General features: G+C 32.0%; 1 protein-coding gene across 1 annotated transcript; it reads right to left on the bottom strand.

The window, feature by feature from the left end:
* Window positions 1–311: 311 nt before the first annotated feature.
* Window positions 312–16,414, bottom strand: LOC110658856 (CSC1-like protein At1g32090). Its single transcript, XM_021816620.2, has 11 exons — window positions 15,969–16,414; window positions 14,532–14,684; window positions 11,791–11,926; window positions 11,366–11,467; window positions 11,038–11,157; window positions 10,496–10,576; window positions 9,934–10,274; window positions 4,241–4,486; window positions 2,931–3,255; window positions 1,204–1,437; window positions 312–997 (listed from the first exon to the last, which is right to left on the bottom strand). Exons 1-11 carry the CDS (start codon window positions 16,280–16,282, stop codon window positions 659–661), a joined length of 2,391 nt encoding a protein of 796 aa, XP_021672312.2. The 5' UTR covers window positions 16,283–16,414; the 3' UTR covers window positions 312–658.
* Between the last annotated feature and the right edge of the window lie 3,429 nt (window positions 16,415–19,843).

The following is a 19,843-nucleotide window of genomic DNA, read 5'->3' on the forward strand; positions in this document are numbered from 1 at the left end:
AAACGAGTTAGCTCACGTCTTGCTCAATAAACCTGCTTATGAACATTTTTAACGAGCCAACTGATGAGCATATAAACGAGTGAATACACAAATCTTATCAAACCAAATAGCTTCATGAAATAATAGTTTTGTACGCAATTGGACATTGACCAAAAGGCTTGATTGGCATTCTCTATCTTTCAAAAAAAAATCATAAATTCGAGATAAAATTTTTGTTCATATAATTTTTAATTGTAAGAATACCATCAACATATCAAACAAGGATTTCTGTATCATAAAAATAAAATTATGAAAAGAAGAACAAGAAGAGAAAGAAGAAGACGCAATTCTCTACTTCCGTCGGCAAGACGCCGATGAAAAATGAACATATCAAATGCTTTATACAACAACTCCAAAAGACCTGGTCAAACATATTACATAAGAAAAAATAAAAATTAAAAATTAAAAAAAATTTCTTGAAACCGTGATACAAAGTAATTAGCCAATGCAATTTTCTAAATTTCCTTGCGGTTCTCCTAAGAACCGAACAACAGAACCTAGCATGACTGAAATTCCAAGTATATTTCAAGAAAAGCATTCCGAACCCATAATTACAACCCAAAGGAACACTATCTCTAACAGTTGTAAGTGGTTGAAAAAACTTGAAATAAACAGTTGTTCAACTTTCATTTTCATAGTTGTAGGCATAATGAGGTGGGGAGGATGGGTGATAAGCATAATGAGGTGGGGAGGAAGGATGATATATATGTTCAGGTGGTGGATGATATACATGTGGTGGGGAAGAAGGATGATGGACTTGATGTGGTGGAGAGGGCGAGCTAAGTTCACTGGTCGGAGCACTGGCAACGCGTGATTGGTATTTGTCCACCCTGACCTCGACTAACTCTTCTTCCTCGAATGAATGGAAGATGGGGTGCAAGTAAGCATCGGCCAAGTATGCTTTCAAATTTATATCAGGTTCCGTGGTCCGATCTAACAAGTCTTTAGCCATGGCTTCCTGAGAAGCAACAATAGGAAATCATTTCATCAGTAATTGATATGGGGGAGAGAACTGATGCCTTCTTTCAAGTCAGTTAATAAAAATTTAAAGCCACTTCTAAAACTGAAATACTATTACAAAATTATATCACAGAAACATAAGAACACACAAAAGCATCTTCAAAAGCCATTTGTAAGCACTAATCTGCATACCACACAACATACCTCAAGTGGATACTTTCTAAATGCCGGCTCAAAGCGACTCTTGCAGTACTTGTGGAAGGATAATGTTAATATGGGCAAGATAACTAGCAAAGGAGTGGAATTAGCAGCTTTTTTTGTACTCAGCAGGCCCATCAACAGAAGTTGAGAAATCAATAAACTTGCTATTATGCGGCTGTGAACGTGAGGCCAGAATGCGCCAGCACTCTCATATTGTTGATTGTAGACATTAATTATCTGCATCATTGAGTAGGCAAATGATATTACATATTAAACTAATACTCAGAAAGATGCCATGATATAATAATGAAAATATGATCCAGAACTAATATTTTGTTTTCTTCATGCAAAACCGACTTTCAGAAATTTATCAGTTCCATTTTGATCCACATTTTTCTTTGCATTGAAACACAAACATATTATTACCGGATCACTGCAGTAATGCTTTCCAAGATCAATTGCTAGCATTTGTTTGCATGTAGATGTATGTGTGCATGATATAATACAGAAATTTTAGCATCCTTCAACAATCTTAAAAATTTAACACCTCTAACACCTTAGCATCAAATAACCAATGATCTTAGAAAATCTGACTTGAACTTGATTAACAATCAACACAAAGTTTTCACCATTAACAACATACAAATATAATTTATTAAAACATACACTAAATGCTCTTCAAATTATGGATGGCTGAAATGGGCCACAGTAATCATTATAGATTAATATTTCGCGATTAAGTATTAATTATTAGTAAATTTCACTGTTGCATTTTAGATAGGGAGACTTAGAGAAGCCAAATAGGATCTGAGATTTCTAGTCCCACATCATTTCTATGTACTAGCAATACATTAATTTCTAGATTAGCAAGGGAACGAGGACCCCAATGCCAGATTAAGGAAGCTTTTACTCCAGTCAAACCATTAAGGAATGAATTTGAAACGTTACTCATAATTATTTCTTGTTAACGTTTGAATCCATTACAAAAGGTTTTGAATGATTCAAAAGATAGTCAACATTGAAGTTGAAGTTAGAAATTCAGGATACAACGTTCATAGTCAAGATTCTATGAACAAATGTGTCTTTCCCCGGAATATTCATCAAGGTGTAAACAGTAAAACAAGAAACTCAACTCAAGAAGATACAATACATGGTATGGCATTCTTAGAAGTCAGACACAAAATGCTAAAAAAACCTAAAATTTTATATTTGTAATAGAATAATTATTTCAATATTACACAGCAGTCGTTCATATCAATGATGTAGTATCAACACAATGAAAACAACATAACATATTCAAAATAAGAATTGAACATGTTTTCAAATCATGGAAATATACAATAACAAAAATTCAGAAGTTATCATCCATGATAAGTTACACAACCTAGTTTTCAACGAGTCCACATAATTTGTCCAACTTTCATTACTACATTCAAATTTTTAATTTGTGCATTAATCCTTTTAAATGTCTTTCAAGTTTTCAAAAATTAATCCTTTTAAATATCTTTCAAGGTTTCAAGTTCCTTGACACTTTCTCCGAGTTTGCAAAATTTTAAAACTAAAAAAAAAAAATTGTGAGAACTTATTAAACTGTCCAAGAAATTTTGTATCTGAAATGCATCTGACAAAAATATGTTGGCATTATAGAGGTTTCTGTCCTCCGTAGATGTACAAATAATAACATTCAGCATAGAAAGGTAAGGAAGGGTCAACCATTTTGAATAACTAACCTGATGGCGGTAAACCAAGTACGCCAAGGCAAAGAAAACTAGTATAAAAGGAAGCAGGATCGGAGTAACCACTGCATAGACAATGCCCAAAAGGAAGTACAATTGGAGACTAGGAAGAGTCTCTGGGAAGTCCACACTACCAGGGTCCATTGCCTTCTCTCTGTCTCTTTCTGTTTTTACCAAAAACATGTTCTTAAGATGAAATATGACCAATGGTTTCAATCGAAGGATCTCACCAGCAATACCAGCCCACCCATCAACCATTATATAAGTAATGAAAAAAGTAGCCTTCATTGGAATTGAAACTCCAATTGTTCTAGGAATCCTGCAACAGATTAAATATTCTAAGAACCATACATGAATCGTATAGAGATAAAGATTAAAAGAATGAATGACAAAATGAAATGTACAATTGCTAAATAGGGATAAATAAAAATTTATATAATGCTATGAGACGAGATCTGCATCACAGGCTGCAGTGTTATGCTATTATCCATACATGCAGTTTGCTGAAATGACATAGTGAAAGCAGTAACATTTTGTTTTTCTTTTAGAAATTGGGGGCCAAATGGGCAACAATATTTTTTTGTCAGCATTTATTTCTGAGCTTTCACAGGTTTCCATTCAGTTCATTTTAAGAATTAGCAATTAAACCATGACTTCAAGTACCCACTTCTTTTAAACTCTAAGTTGGCCAATCGTAGGCTAAACTTTAACAAGGAAAAAAAGAAATCACTAGTTAGGAGATTAGGAAACAAAACAAGCCACTTCTTTTTGAGGATTACACATGTAATGATCTAGTGCTGCATGCTGGCAGGAGATATAGATATACTAACACCATTTTGAACAAATGAATTCTGGGAATTTTTGTTCAATTCATTGTTCATGTGTAGTTCCATACTTGTCATATTTGGAATACAGAAACAAATTTGTTTAACCTTCAAGATTTAAATTCTATGAAATTCAATATACCTGGAACAAATACTATCAAATTGATGGAATTTGTAAATGAACTCCACAACTTCAAAGCTATAAAATCAATTTGACTAAAATGCCCTAAAAAACTTCATTCGTGACTTTATATCCCATGTCCTAGCCACTGTCCTTTTTGCCGCTCTGTCTCCAACTCCCATAAAAACATTTCTTTATTTTCTTCCATTTAAGCAAGATGATAGTGAGAAAACAACAAGGACACAAACACACACACACACACACACACAGAGACACACGCATGTACAGCATGAATATGTTTATTTTGTTAACCAAAAAAAAAAAACCTCAATTCAAGCTGTAGGGATTTAGAATATTACTGGGTTGGTGATTGGTGAAGGAAAGAATGTAGCTGCTCAAAAGCTGTACCAGTAACAATGCTCCCCAAAAATACATTAACCAGCATAAAATAATAATACTTTGCTGCTGCTCTTCGTTCTAGAGTTGAAACTGCAATGTATCCCTCAATTTTTGACATTATCATCAAAATTGTAGGTAGAATGTACAAAAAGATTTTAAGAGCAAGACCAGGAAGGAAACCCTGAAGAAATGACTTGATGAATTCCCTGCACAAATTTGCCATTAGATTCTTAATCAGGAGGCTAAAAAAGAAGCTAATTGAAATTCATATATATTATCAAATATAAAAGGCTAAGACAACACTTTACTGCAGTACAAAAAATTGTGTATCCTATAACAAAGTAGAAGGGAGGAAAAATATCCATCTAGCCAACCCCAAATGGAATAAGATTAAGGGTTGGTTAAGTTTATATAAAAGGTTTTCGATAGAATTCAAGAGTGGAAAAACAGAATGAAAAACACTTCATATGAATGATTAGCAAATTCTCTCCAACATGGTAAAAGTATCAGAGTTCAAAACTTTAAATCATGGAAATAAACAGTCAACAGTCAAAAGTAATCTTCAAAATAGAGATGAAACATAGAGAATTCAAATTCAGTAAAACACTGCTTGTAAAGCAGCAAAAAGAAAAAATTTGAGAAAAATAAAGCAATAGAAAGGAACATCAGAATAAGATATATAGCAATACTGAAAAGCGGAAAAAAAAATACTGTTCTATGAATAAATCAAAAGAAATCCAATGATGCTAACAAGAAAAAGTGACAGTTATCCGCTTCAATTCAATCTAGCAAATTCAATGAAATGTTCAAAATAAATGTTATGGTAAGTCAATCACTATATTATTTCTCTGTATATTCTATATTCTGTATTCCTATTTAGGATTTTTTATTTAAGATTTCTTCCTAATTAGTAGAACACAATTATAGGAATCAATTGTATATATATACCCATGTACAGATTAATTGAAATTAAGGAGAATCATCTCTTTCTACATGGTATCAGAGCAGGTCATCAATCTAGGGTGACTATTTATTCTCACCACCCAGCTCAGGAAAGACCTTGGCCGCCGACCGGCCGTTTCGACCTCGATCAATATCGCCGGCGTCGCCTCAACCCCCTCATTCCACCACTGTGTGCTGTTGCCTGATCCAGTACAACATTAATGGACTTCTGAGGTTTGACTCTCAGATCCTATTTCGGTATTTGCTTGATTTGTGATTTTGGGTTATTTTGCTGCTATAAGCACTTTGGATTAGCGTTTCGGTTAGTTTTCTTTGTCTCAATAAATGGCAGACAATAAGAATGTTATTTCTGATGTTATTCCGGTGATGACTAAGATCACGGAACACAAACTTAATGGTTCGAATTACCTGGAGTGGAATAAGACTGTTAGGGTCTATTTGCGTAGCATTGATAAGGATGATCACCTTACTAAAGATCCACCCACTGATGATACACGACAAACTTGACTAAGGGAGGATGCTCTGTTGTTTTTGCAGTTTCGGAACTCGATTCACAGTGAGATAATTAGTTTAATTAATCACAGTGAATTTATTAAGGAATTGATGGATTACTTAGATTTTCTGTATTCTGGTAAAGAGAATATCTCCCGTATTTATAATGTTTGTAAGGCATTCTACCATGCTGAGAAAGAGGATAAGTCTCTCACGGCTTATTTTATGGATTTTAAATGGCTATATGAGGAACTTAATGTATTGTTGCCTTTTAATCCTGATATGAAAGTTCAGCAGGCTCAACGGGAGCAACTAGCTATTATGAGTTTTCTTGCAGGCCTTCCTTCAGAGTATGAGACTGCTAAATCTTAGATTCTCTCCAGTTCTGAGATTTCCTCTTTGTATGAAACGTTCACACGGGTCCTTCGTACAGAGAGTACCCAATCTTCTGCCAGTAGTGCTCTTATTAGCCATAATCCAAATGGACAACAGGATAATAGAAGAGGAAGTAGAGGAGGAATTACAAGTAACAGAAGTAATCAGCGTAATGGAGAGGCTAGTTCTAATCAGGACTCAAGAGGAGTCATTTGTTATTATTGCCATGAGCCTGGCCATACAAAATATAATTGTCCGCAACTTCAGAGGAAAAATCAGCGATCACAGATGGAAAATATGACAGCAGAGAATTCTACAGTATCTTCCTCTGAGAAAACTATTTTGGTATCTGCAGAGGATTTTGCACAATTTTCCCAGTATCAAGCATCTCTAAAGCCTACCAGTTCCCCTGTCACTGCGATCGCTGAGTAAGGTAAATCCACTACATGCCTTGTGTCTTCCTCATCCAAATGGGTTATTGATTCTGGTGCGACAGATCACATGACAGGTAATTCTAGTCTTCTATCTGCTTTTCAGTCTAATCTCACTTCCTCTACCGTTACTTTAGCTGATAGTTCTACTTCTTGTGTCATGGGTTCGAAGGCTGAACCCGACTTCGTCAATTTCTTTGTCTTCTGTTTTGTGTCTACCAAAATTCTCTTTTAATCTACTTTCTGTTAGTAAACTTACTCGTACCTTAAATTGTTTTGTTTCCTTTTTTTCCTGACCAGTGTTTGTTTCAGGATCTTACGACGAAGCAGATTATTGGTAGAGGACGTGAGTCAGGTGGTCTCTACATTCTGGAAAATCATGTACCGCGGTCACTTATTTACTCCAGTACCTTAACACCTCTTGAAGCTCATTGTAGATTGGGTCATCCTTCTTTGTATACCATGAAGAAATTGTGTCCTCAATTTCAGTCTTTATCAGTACTAGAATGTGAGTCGTGTCAGTTTGCAAAACATTATCGTTTGCCTTCTGCGTCTAGAGTCAATAAACGGGCTTCATCCCCTTTTGAGTTAGTTCATTCTGATATTTGGGGTCCTTGTTTTGTTACTTCTAAAACTGGATTCCATTATTTTATTACTTTTGTTGATGATTACTCTCGTGTTACCTGGTTATATTTAATGAGGAATCGTTCTGAGTTGTTTTCTATCTTTTGTGCCTTTTATAATGAAATCAAAACTCAATTTAATATTTCTATGCGCATATTAAGAAGTGACAATGCCAAAGAATACTTTTCAGCACAATTTCAGTCTTATATGACACAAAATGATATTCTTCATTAGTCTTCCTCTGTGGATACCCCATCCCAAAATTGCGTGGCCGAAAGAAAAAATCGGCATCTTCTTGAGGTAACTCGTGCTCTTCTTTTTCATATGAAAGTTCCTAAACATTTTTGGGCGGATGCAGTTTCACAGCATATTTTTTTATCAATCGTATGCCGTATTCTATCCTTAATGGGGATATTTCTTATACTGTTTTGTTTCCTACAAAATCTTTGTTCCCTATTGAACCCCGTATTTTTTGTTGTACCTGTTTTTTGTGAGTGATGTTCGTCCACAGGTTACTAAATTGAATCCAAAATCTCTCAAATGTGTCTTCCTTGGGTACTCCCGGCTCCAAAAAGGGTACCGTTGTTTCTCTCCTACTCTTAATCGTTATCTTGTTTCTGCAGATGTCACATTTTTTTAGTCCGCTCCATTTTTTCCTCAATCATTTGTGTATGAGAGTCAAGGGAAGGAGGATGATCTCTTAATATATACTGGCCAACCAATGTCTAGTCTTCTCCCATAGCCTGTTCCTTCTGTCTCTAGACCTACTCGACCTCCCGTTGTTCATGTTTATTCCAGGAGATTGGAGATTCCTGACTCAGATCCTCCACCAGCTACTTCGTTGGGAGATCCTGTACCTCATACTGATCATGATTCTGATCTAGATTTACCCATTGCTCTTCGTAAAAATAAACGTTCATGTACTTACCTTATCTCTTCTTTTGTTTCTTATAATCAATTGTCTTCTTGTTCTCGGTGTTTTGTTACTTCTTTAGACTCTGTTCCTATCCCTAATACTATTGGTGAGGCATTGTCTCATCCTGGCTGGTGTGATGCTATGAAAGAGGAAATGAAAACTTTAGATGCTAATAGTATATGGGAACTGTTGCCTTTGCCCACTGGTAAGAAAGCTATTAGTTGCAAATGGGTATTTACAGTAAAGGTAAATCCTGATGGTTCTGTGGCTAGGTTAAAAGCACGCCTTGTAGCAAAAGGATATGCTCAGACATATGGGGTTGATTACTCTGACACTTTTTCTCCTGTAGCTAAACTTACTTCTATTCGCTTGTTTATCTCTTTAGCAGCTACATATGATTGGCCCCTGCATCAATTGGATATCAAGAATGCTTTCCTTCATGGTGATCTTCAGGAGGAGGTGTATATGGAGCAACCACCTGGATTTGTTGCTCAGGAGGAGTTGGGTAAAGTTTGTAGGCTTCGGAAGTCTCTTTATGGCTTGAAACAAAGTCCTAGGGCATGGTTTGGGAGATTCAGTGAAGCAGTACAGGAATTTAGTGTGCAAAAGAGTAAGTGTGATCACTCAGTATTTTATAGGCAATCTGAGGCTGATCTAATTCTCCTGGTAGTCTATGTGGATGACATTGTCATCACTGGGAGTGACTTTGCAGGTATTTCATCTCTTAAAACCTTCCTCCAAACCCAGTTTCAGACCAAAGACTTAGGATTGTTAAAGTATTTCTTAGGTATCGAAGTTATGAGAAGTAAAAAGGGTATTTTCTTGTCTCAAAGAAAATGTCCTCAATCTATTGACAGAGACAGGAAAATTAGGTGCTAAGCTTTGTAGTGCACCAATGACTCCAACTTTACAATTGTTAGCAGAGGATAGTGAATTGTTTGAAGATCCAGAGAGATACAGGAGTTTGGTAGGAAAATTGAACTACCTTACAGTCACTCGTCCTGACATTGCTTATGCCGTTAGTGTGGTAAGTCAGTTTATGTCTTCCCCAACTGTTGCTCATAGGGAAGCCTTGGAACAAATCTTGTGTTATCTGAAGGGCGCTCCAGGAAGAGGTTTGTTATATGGTAATCATGGGCATTTGAATATTGAATGTTTTTCAGATGCCGACTGGGCTGGATCTAAGGTTGACAGGAGGTCAACTACTGGATATTGCGTTTTTGTTGGAGGAAATTTGGTGTCTTGGAGAAGCAAGAAGTAGAGTGTAGTTTCTCGATCTAGTGCTGAATCCGAATACAAAGCCATGGCACAATTAGTATGTGAGCTAATGTGGATACTTCAATTACTAGATGAGACAGGTTTTAAGACCTCCCTACCTGCGAAATTGTGGTGTGATAATCAAGCTGCTCTCCATATTGCTTCTAATCCGGTGTTTCATGAGCGGACTAAACATATTGAGATTGATTGTCACTTTATTCGTGAAAAGATTCAACAACAGATCATCTCAACAGGACACATCAAAACTGGAGAGCAATTAGGAGATATTTTCACAAAAGCTCTGAATGGAGCTAGGATTGATTACATTTGTAACAAGTTGGGCATGATTAACATCTATGCTCCAACTTGAGGGGGAGTGTTATGGAAAGTCAATCACTATATTATTTCTCTATATATTCTCTATTCTGTATTCCTATTTAGGATTTCTTATTTAGGATTTCTTATTTAGGATTTCTTCCTAATTAGTAGAACACAATTATAGGAATCAATTGTATATATATACCCATGTACAGATTAATTGAAATTAAGGAGAATCATCTCTTTCTACAATAAACAATGTGATTAATATACTTACAACTCTATTACCGGCCTGAGGAAAGGAGCAACTCTTTCAAGACCCTCTAAATTTGCAAGGGATTGCACAAAAGCAATGGGAATCATGTAAAAGAACACCAAAGCAAACACTGACAAAGATATTATAAGCTTGCGAATGCTCAGTGAAACAAATGGTATAGCCAAATTACGCCAGTAAATATCACGAGGTTCTGGTGCCCAATTTGTCAACCATAGTGTTGGGTTCTTGCTTTGTTGTGTCTGTGCACAAACAGCAGCCCCCCAGCGTGAATTAAATGAAACAAAAGCAACAGGCAAGATATATTTTGAGTCTTTGAGAATTTTCTGGCGCTCCAAGGCCATCTGAAATAGAAGGTGTAGAATACATGCATTTAGCAACAACACAAATTGAAAGTGAATGGTATCTGTATCAACAATTCTCAGTAGAATTAAACTGATTGCAAAGAAGTAGACAGATTGAACAAAGATGAAGTACAGAAGGGAAAAAAAAAAAAGAAAAAGAAAAGAAGATAAACGTTATAAGGCATTAGCAGGTTGAATATGAAATGGTAGTCACAACTTACTCTTTTCTCAATTTCTTCAATTTGTTTTTTGTAGTAGTCAATGGAGTCGACTCTTTCCCCCCAGAATCCCAAAAATCCACTCTGAGAGTGAAAAAAGTTAAAACCAACATTTCAATGTTCCATATTGCAATTGAAATATTTTAATAAATAAAATGACTTCTGGAGCCATGTATACAATGTGTGCATAACTTTCACAATTTATACCATTTACTATCTCTTTATTCAATCTAACCTCCACTAAACTGATTGCTGTCATGGATCATGTGCACATATTTTATAGTCAATCAGACATCAATAAGTATGCCACTATCATAATTTTGCACATAAAAAAAATAAAAATAAAAATAAAAAATAAATCAGTTTGACAAGCTACATAAATGGAAGAATTATTAGTAGCCAATGAACCTGAAATTCGACATTCATGATTGACATAAATGGCATTAAGCAATTTTACACCCATTGTAGGTCTGAATTGCCTCACAAATACAAATAAATAAGTCAATAATCTAACAAGTTAACCCATCTGAGTTTTCAAAAGTTACCTTTCGAGTGGGCCTCTTGTCTGGATGCCTTTCAAACTTAAGCTGGTTATAGTCCAGCCAATTTTGGAGCCTATCTCTTTTTCTCACAAGTTTTGCAAATTTATTTGCATTATAGACTGCCTGGAAAAAAAAATTCTAATTTTCATCAATAAATCATAAAGCCAAGTGTCCATACAGTGTGATAGGCACACCATTCATGCATATACCATTCTTCCATTAAAAATCATAACAACGTCATTTTGAGGAAAATTCAGAATACTTGTATGGCAAAGAAAAAGGAAAAAAGAAAAGATTACTCATTAGATAAATTATAACGAAACTGTGCTACCTGCTGACAAAGGTAGGTATTTGGGTGGTTTGTTTTGAAAAATTGCTCCACTGTGTCTGATTTTGACTTCCCAGAAACATGTGGCACATTACTCACCACTACCTGTAAATATATACATAACAAGAGGAAGGACGATATCAACCTATTTAATTAGAACTTAAGCATCATAAGACAATATAATGCCCTATGCTTTCCTTTTCTTTTATCAACTTGTCAAATGTACCATCATCTTTTATCTCACAAACATTCTTTTAAAACTACCAAAAGAAACCATACTACTAAATAAAGAGCCAACAAGAATAGAATTGATGTAATAAAATCATGAAGGTAAGAAGCAAATTTTTTCTGTATAGAAGTTTTTTCTCCTGTTTATTGACAGCATGCTGTATTCTCAGGTAAATAATTAAAAATTACATTTAACTCACAGTAAACTGTTCAGCACGCCTGCGTTGCGAAGCCAAGAAACGCAACCTCATGGATGCTATAATATCATATTCCTTGTAAAGCATGAAGCAAATCCATACAGTGAACAAGTATTGCAAAGCTATGTGAACAAAAAATCTGAAATTGCCAACAACAGTTAATCAGACAATTTGCATTACTTGCACTAACAATATTCTCACTACTGAACTAATACAAAGAAACACATAAAAAAGATGCCAACAGAAAACTAATAAAGTGACAAAAATATAATGAACTTTTGCCAATTTGCTAGAAAGTAAGATCGGCATACAATTATTTGAGAATTCTAATCTTTGATAATTTGTGACTTTGAAGTTATTGAAGTATTATATCATAAGATTTCTGATTAATATGCCTCAAAGTGCATCAGATACTGGAACTTAAGAGTGTGATTACACAACAATATCTCAATCAATTAATAATTCAATCTTTGGTCAAACTTGGGAGGTTTTTAATCTTTAGAATTTCTAGGGGCTTCTTGGTGGCTACCATTTTGATTAATGCCCCTTCTGAGATCAAATTAAGGACATGGCTTTAAAGGCATAGAAGTTGCAAGGAAAATTTTATTTAAAAAAAAAAAAAAACCCATTAGAAATGACATTAAGAATTGTTGGAAATCACGAGATCATGAGTGTGGATCATCAAATAGACAAGCCTTCATAATGAGCTAGCCCTGAAACTAGGCTCCCCATCACCAAAATGGCTTAGGCCAGTTTGGTTTGGTTTGCCATACCTTTTGTGTCCTTTATATTTTCTTTGCCCAGCCGATGTGGGATTCGTTCAATATTCTAACATTCTTCCTCAAATTCAATTGAGTTAGGCTCAAGTTCATAGGCCCAGTTATCACTTGGCATGGCATGGGATGACCCATCTGTTTTAGGACTTGCCATCAGGATCTAGCTCCTCCTGGCTAGCCCAGTGGGTCCACCGGAGTTTAGCTCATCTTTGGCTCAGCTCATGGGTAGCTCTTTTAGACTCAGCCCACCATACTTTCAGGTCCCAAATCTATGGCCGTTGGCCCTCACTGCTCTAATGCCATGCTGGAAATCACAGGCTCAAGAGTGTGGATCATCATCAAATAGGCAGGCCTCCATTCTGAGTTAAGTTTGAAACTGGGCTCCCATTACCAAAATGACCTAAGCCATTTTGATTTGATTTGCCATAAACTGACGAGTATAATGAAATAAACTGTTGGAATTTAAAGTGGCATAACTCAAATCTCAAATGCTAACAAAAATAAATTAAAGGAAATACAAGATAACTAGAGACATAGCTGTTTTGGATATTGGATACAAGTACTTCTTCCCAAATGGGACTATTTGTGTGTCTATCATTGATACTCCCAATAAGCTAACTGAGTTGCAACTCCATTAGCGTGTACATGAAGTTTGAATATTGGAGCCTTCTCCATTGCCCTTTTATCAACCATCACCACCACACATTCATTTGGCTTTGCTAAATGTTCATCATGTAGCCAAACTTAGGATAACATTTTCCACGCCCATTATCTATTCAAATTGGGGGTAAACTTTGATCACGCAAAGAGTGTTCATTCAGATGGCCATTTGGCCAATATTTCTAAATTTGACACACTACAACCGATGATTATCCACTTATTGGAGCCAACCAATACTTACATCTGCTATTTGTGCCCTTTACCTAAGTACACAAGCCATGCACATTGCCTCCATCATTGGAATTCATAAACTATAAAGCTTGGCATTATTGTTGGCGGCCATCCATTTTGTTAGGATAATTCTATCAAGATCAGTGAGCGTAAAAATGTATATTTTTCAAGTGTAAATAGAATGCAATAGTTCTATTGTGCCCAAAATTTCTAGGCCAATGTGCATGTTGAATTCAAATATCCCAATATGAAAAATCCAGAAGAAGTCTAATACCACTGTTATAAACCCCGTGCAGTATGATTTTTATGGTCAACTAACTTGAACTGGGAGAAGGGTCAAATAGTTGCTACTGATCTCAGCAAAGTCAACATTCATTTCTTCTTATTCCAAATAATACTTTAATTTGTTTGTCAAGTGTCAACCTCTCTCCCCTACAGCAACTTTTAGTATTTTCTTTATTCCAAATTCATTCAATGGTCCTTTATCACCATATTTCTTTTTATTTTAATAACATTACCAAAACTACAAACTATTTATGATACAGTGGCTCAACTATGTTTCTATAGTATCTATTCTTCACAAAAGAAATTTTAAAATATTATCCATATGTTTTCAAAACCATATCCAGAAAAACACTTGTAAATAAAAGTATGAAAGAACAGAAAAAGGTAATGAACATTGAACTATTACATTCACACGCTAGAATGTAAAGTATTTAAATCAATCACGCTATCACATTGATTTCATGTTATATTATCCAGTGCAGTACAACATTCACTCGATAACTTTAAAAATGCATTACAATATCCCATAAAAATGCATTACTATAGATTTTCTTTCTTGTTCTTGGTTGTCTTTTTTTTTTTTTTGGGTAACAATAAATGTGATTTCGACCTCCATTTATTAAGAAATCTCACACACCTTTCATTAACTAAAAGTTATTGGCAAAAATGAAAGCATATAAATTATAAACAAATAATCTGATTATGATACTAGAGTTAAACAAATGATACTTTAACAGTAAACAAGCTCATGTTTAGCATATTTATCACTACATGTAAGAAACATTAATTTACCTTATGGATTCAGGACGAACATTAGATATTGAAAGTTTATCAATGTCACTCACAACCAATTCTTTCCTTAAAAAGAACAAAGTTCCACTTGACACATTGACTGGAATAAGAATTAGGAGAGCCAGGATCGTCATAGGTATAAAAATCTTTAAACTGCCAGATGAAAGACAAGAATCAGTGGACTGACAAATAAGATAATTCACAAACCCGTTCAAAAGCTAAATCCAATTCATCACTTCTTATAAAACAGTATCACCATCCAAGGACATCAGCGGATATAAACAACAAACTTATTCTGTGAATTTATAAAGTAAGCCATTTGAACCTAAGTCCAAAACAAAAAGATTAGTAACTTAAGATGAACATATCATTGAAATGCAGCTTGTGGTATCAAGCATCTAAACAGAGATCCAGAAGAACCCAAGTCAGAAACTGGTAACTCCAGCATTATCAAGGCCACAGAAACAATATTGAAGATGAAAAGACACTGAAAATAGAATATCCCAGACCCGCAAATCTTCCCAAAAACAAACATGGAAAGGGACACCAACCTTAAGGTATGTTTGGAACTGTATTTGCCCTGTTGTTAAGAAAATAACTATCTCAAAAAAATTTTAGTAAGGACTTCTAAATTTTGATTTTAATTTAAATTTGACATATTTTAGTCTTAAGAATTTAAAAAAAATAATAATAATAATAAAAAGGTTTATTAAATTCTTTTTTTCAACAACAATTGGGAGCTTTTCCAAAAACCAATTTCAAACCAATTTTTTAGTATCCCAACCACAATCCCAAACAGAGCCTTACATTCCTCTTATTTTGATTTTTTTTTTTTTTTTTTTTTTTTGGCTCTCTCCCCTTTTTAGCTTGGATAGTAGCACAGTTCTTGAAAACCTTTAACATTGAACATGTCTGTGTAAAGTGGCAAGTAAAAACTTTCCAATTTCATTTTCTGTTCCTCCTTTTCCCTTTCAGTACGCCTACAGTTCCAAAATCATTTTCTACACTAGTTCTCAGTAATTAAGAACTAAACTTGCCCTTAGAAAAATAGACGATACCGATGAACAAAACTGCAGGAAAAAAAAATTAGGAAAAATTGTAAATTGTGTCCCCCTCGCCCAAAAAAAAAAGTGTGCGTTGATTAGAATATTTAATTCTCATAACTGGTATATACATCAACTCGTACAGGTTAAACGTTGTATAAGAAAACAAGGCAAAATAAGAGAGAGAGAGAGAGAGAGAGAGAGAGAGAGAGAGAGCTTGATAAAACTCAGATTGCAGGAAATGAAACCCAAAAAAAAATAAATAAATAAATAAAAGGAGAAAATGACCATGATGTGTGCCTAAATAAACAACTATACACAACTTGAAAATGAAGCCGAAAATTGCGGTTCACAAGTCACAGCAAACACTATCCATAGTCAAAAGAGACAGTACCCAAGAGTGTAAATCCTCAAGAAAACAGCAGAATCAAGACCAGCATGGTTAATAATCTCAGTCTGAGACATCTTCATAGCCTGAGGCATCCAGTTCAAGAAAGTGAAGTAAGTCTTGACATTTAGATTAACAAATTTGCCCACAAAATTGCCTGCCCTCCTTGGACTGCTTCTTGCTCCACTAATGTACCACTTTGGGAAGTAAACTCGGTCATTGATTGGTTGAATTCTCAAGAGAGCAAAAGCCAGCAAGAACGCAAATGCAGTCACTATGTTTATGAATGCTGAGACCCCAATGTCTTGAAGAGTTGCCATGGGAGACCAGAGAAAGAAAGGAGCAAAAGGGTTGATTCTTGAAGATGGATTTGTGATATAAGAATGCTGTGCAAGCAACAGGAAGGAAAGAATATGACTTTAAAAAGGCAAAAAATTAAAAAAAAAATAATGATTATAGGAAAGTGGAGATTCACTTTTTGTTCAGTTGTATTGATTGGAGGGGGTACTAAATGTGCCATATGGCCTTTGCCCTTTGTGGCTTAAGGTATTAATAATATTAAATGTGAGAAAATCTGAATTTAATTGTTATATTTAATGCTTAAATTCCTGTCAAGTGTTTGATTAAAATTTAATCTTAATTGCCTAATTGTTATCATATGAAAATATTCGAATTTATATAATTTTATATATTTTAATTAATGATATGCATTAAAATATTTTTTCTTAATAATTTATATTTTAAAAATTTAATAATTTTATAAAATATTTAAATTTTATTTATTTAAAATATAATATATAAAAATTTATAAATATTATTTTAAAATATATTTTTTTATATTTAATTAATTATATATATAAACAAATTTAAGAAACGAATAATCAACATATAACTCATCACAGGTATTAATCATTAAACTCGAATACATCTTAAATTTGATTTTATACTAATCAAATATATCTTGATAGGTTAAATCAGATCAGATACTCAAAAATACTTAAATCATTACTATCCCTAACTGAAGGTTAAGTTAGGTTGAAAATGTATATAAATTATGTATTTAATATTTATTTAATATGAAATAAATTATAATAATTAAATATTTTTATGTAAAAAAAATATATGTTTAAATCACTCACTCTTCGTAGAAAGTAACATGTGATGGTATCAAGTATCATTATTCATAGGAAGTATCACGTAGCAATACTATGGGAATTCATATATATATATATATATATATATATATATATATATATATATATATATATATATATATATATATATATATATATATATATATATATATATATGTGTGTGTGAATTAACCCTTTTAATAATGATAAATTTTTATTATTAAATTAATTTTTTTTAAATTTCTCTTATGTTTTAGTAAAATTTTTAAATTAATTTGTGACATAATTAATTAAAAATACATTATTTAATTCCTTTTATATATAAATTATTGATAATTTTTATAATTATTTCATTTAAAATTTATTAAAATTAATTTATTAACAAAAATAGTTTAAACTTTACTAATGAATCAATCAAATAAATTGAGTCGCATCGAAATAGTTTCTAATTCGGTAATATTTAAAATCTGAAGTGTCTAAAAATTTGATTCATCAATTCAATTGGTTATTGTGAATTTAATAATAATAATGTTTATAATCACTACTTAAATATTTTTCTTCGTTAAAAAATATTTCTTTTAGATTTTTGTTGAAAAATTAAAATAATACTTTTTAGGAGATTTTTGAAATATTGTATTTTGTAATTTTTTTTAAAATATTATTTCTTTCAGATTTTCGTAAAATTGTTTTCTTAAAAAATTAAAAAAAAATTGGATAAAAATTGTTATAAAATCTTGGAATTAATATTTCTTTTTCTCAAAAAGCTTATCATTTTTCATTAGATTCTTTTAGAATTACATGTGCATTTTAAAATTTTAACTGTTTTAATTGAACTAACAAAAAAAATAATAATGAGGCAAAATAATTAAATATTAATTAGTTAATTATTAAATAATATCAATCTATTAATAATTATTACATTTATTACATTCTTTAATGTAATTTTAAGTTACTTTATTAATTTGAAGGTATATTTATAATTCCAAAATTATAATAAAATTAAATATTTAAAAACTTAGGAAACATTATGTAAGAAATTTATATAAATTTTATAATTAAATAAACATTATTTAAATATATCTAATGTTTTCAATCGTTTAATCATGAATAATTTAGTTAAAATAATAATAATAATAATAATAAGAAGAAGAAAAATAAAAACTAAATTAAATAAAAATAAAATTAAATACTTAACATAAAAGATAATAATTACTATAATTATAAAATATGATAATCTCTTTAAGTGTTATATATCAAAATCTATTAAAAAAATTACAAGGCAATACCAAGAAAAATTTTACCTACTTTATATATATAAATAGATTTTCAATCATTTAATCATGAAAATTGAGATAATAATGACAATAATAAAGATAATTAAAAAGAAAATAAAAGTAAATTAAATAAAAATATAATTAAATACTTAACATAAAAGATAATAATTACTATATTTATAAAGCATGTTAATCTCAAAGTACCACGCAACAAAATCAATAAAAAATTTGTACCCATCACAATAAAAAGAAAAATTTTCCCTACTTTGTTTATATAGTAGTCAATATATGCACGATGATAAATAAAGATATATATACCATAAACTTAAATTAATATCTCAAATAATTATGAAAAATATTATAAAAAAAACAATTAATAAGCATCCATTTAAAAACTGAAATTAAGATGATATCATCAGTCAATACAATTTGTTATTTTCTAATTTGCACTGTTTAAAGTTGATTATAAAAATTTTGAGAGTTGAATTACCAATGAAATAATATTTTCAAGTGTAATAATATATTATTATTTAAATGGTATTATTTACGTTCATTGTATATAAATAAGTTTAATATATAAAATATTTAAGGAGATAATATTATAATAATAATAATAATATAAAATGATCTCTAAAAGTCAAGCCGCGTTTGAAATGGTGAGAATTATATAAATTTTATATTTAATATTTACTTTATATGAAATAAATACAATAATTAAACTTTTTTTTATGAAAAGAGTCACTCTTTATAGAAGGGAGATACGGCAGCATCAGGCATCACTTTTTATAGAAAGTCCCACGTGATAGTATCATGGTGGGAATTATTACCTACTGCTCTATATATATATATATATATATATATATATATATATATATATATAAATTAAAATTATCAATAGCCACATTCACTAATATGGATAATTTTTTAGTTCCATAATATGAGAAAACCAATGGAGCTACTTAATTAGTTTTTCTATTATTCTATTGGGAAAAGGTTAAAAAAAAAAATACCTTGTGATTTTTGTCTTTGACACATTAGAGGTTGTGATTTAATTTTTATCAATATAATAATCATTATTTTCCTTTATTAGTAAATATAGTATAAATCATTAGTTACTCTTAAATAATATTGATATGAAAATATGTAACGATGCCATAATGATATATGGTAAATGTGGAGAATACATATCACCCATATGTTATTATTTCAACACCATGTGTTGGCCACATCATTATTATTTAATTATAACTAATGATTTGTGTCATATTTATTAATAAAAAAATACATAATATTGTATTAATAAAATTAAACCACAATCTCTTGTATTTTAAAGTATAAAACCAATGTTTTTTTTTCCTCTTATATTTCTCATGTGGGTATAGTTTGTTAAAGCTAATAAAGATTTAATCTAGTGATAAATTAGGAATTTAAGAGGTCTCAAGTGGTCCCATAAATATGCATTGATTATTTGTTA

The sequence above is a fragment of the Hevea brasiliensis genome, chromosome 18 (genome assembly GCF_030052815.1).
Source record: "Hevea brasiliensis isolate MT/VB/25A 57/8 chromosome 18, ASM3005281v1, whole genome shotgun sequence".
Lineage (NCBI taxonomy): Eukaryota > Viridiplantae > Streptophyta > Magnoliopsida > Malpighiales > Euphorbiaceae > Hevea > Hevea brasiliensis.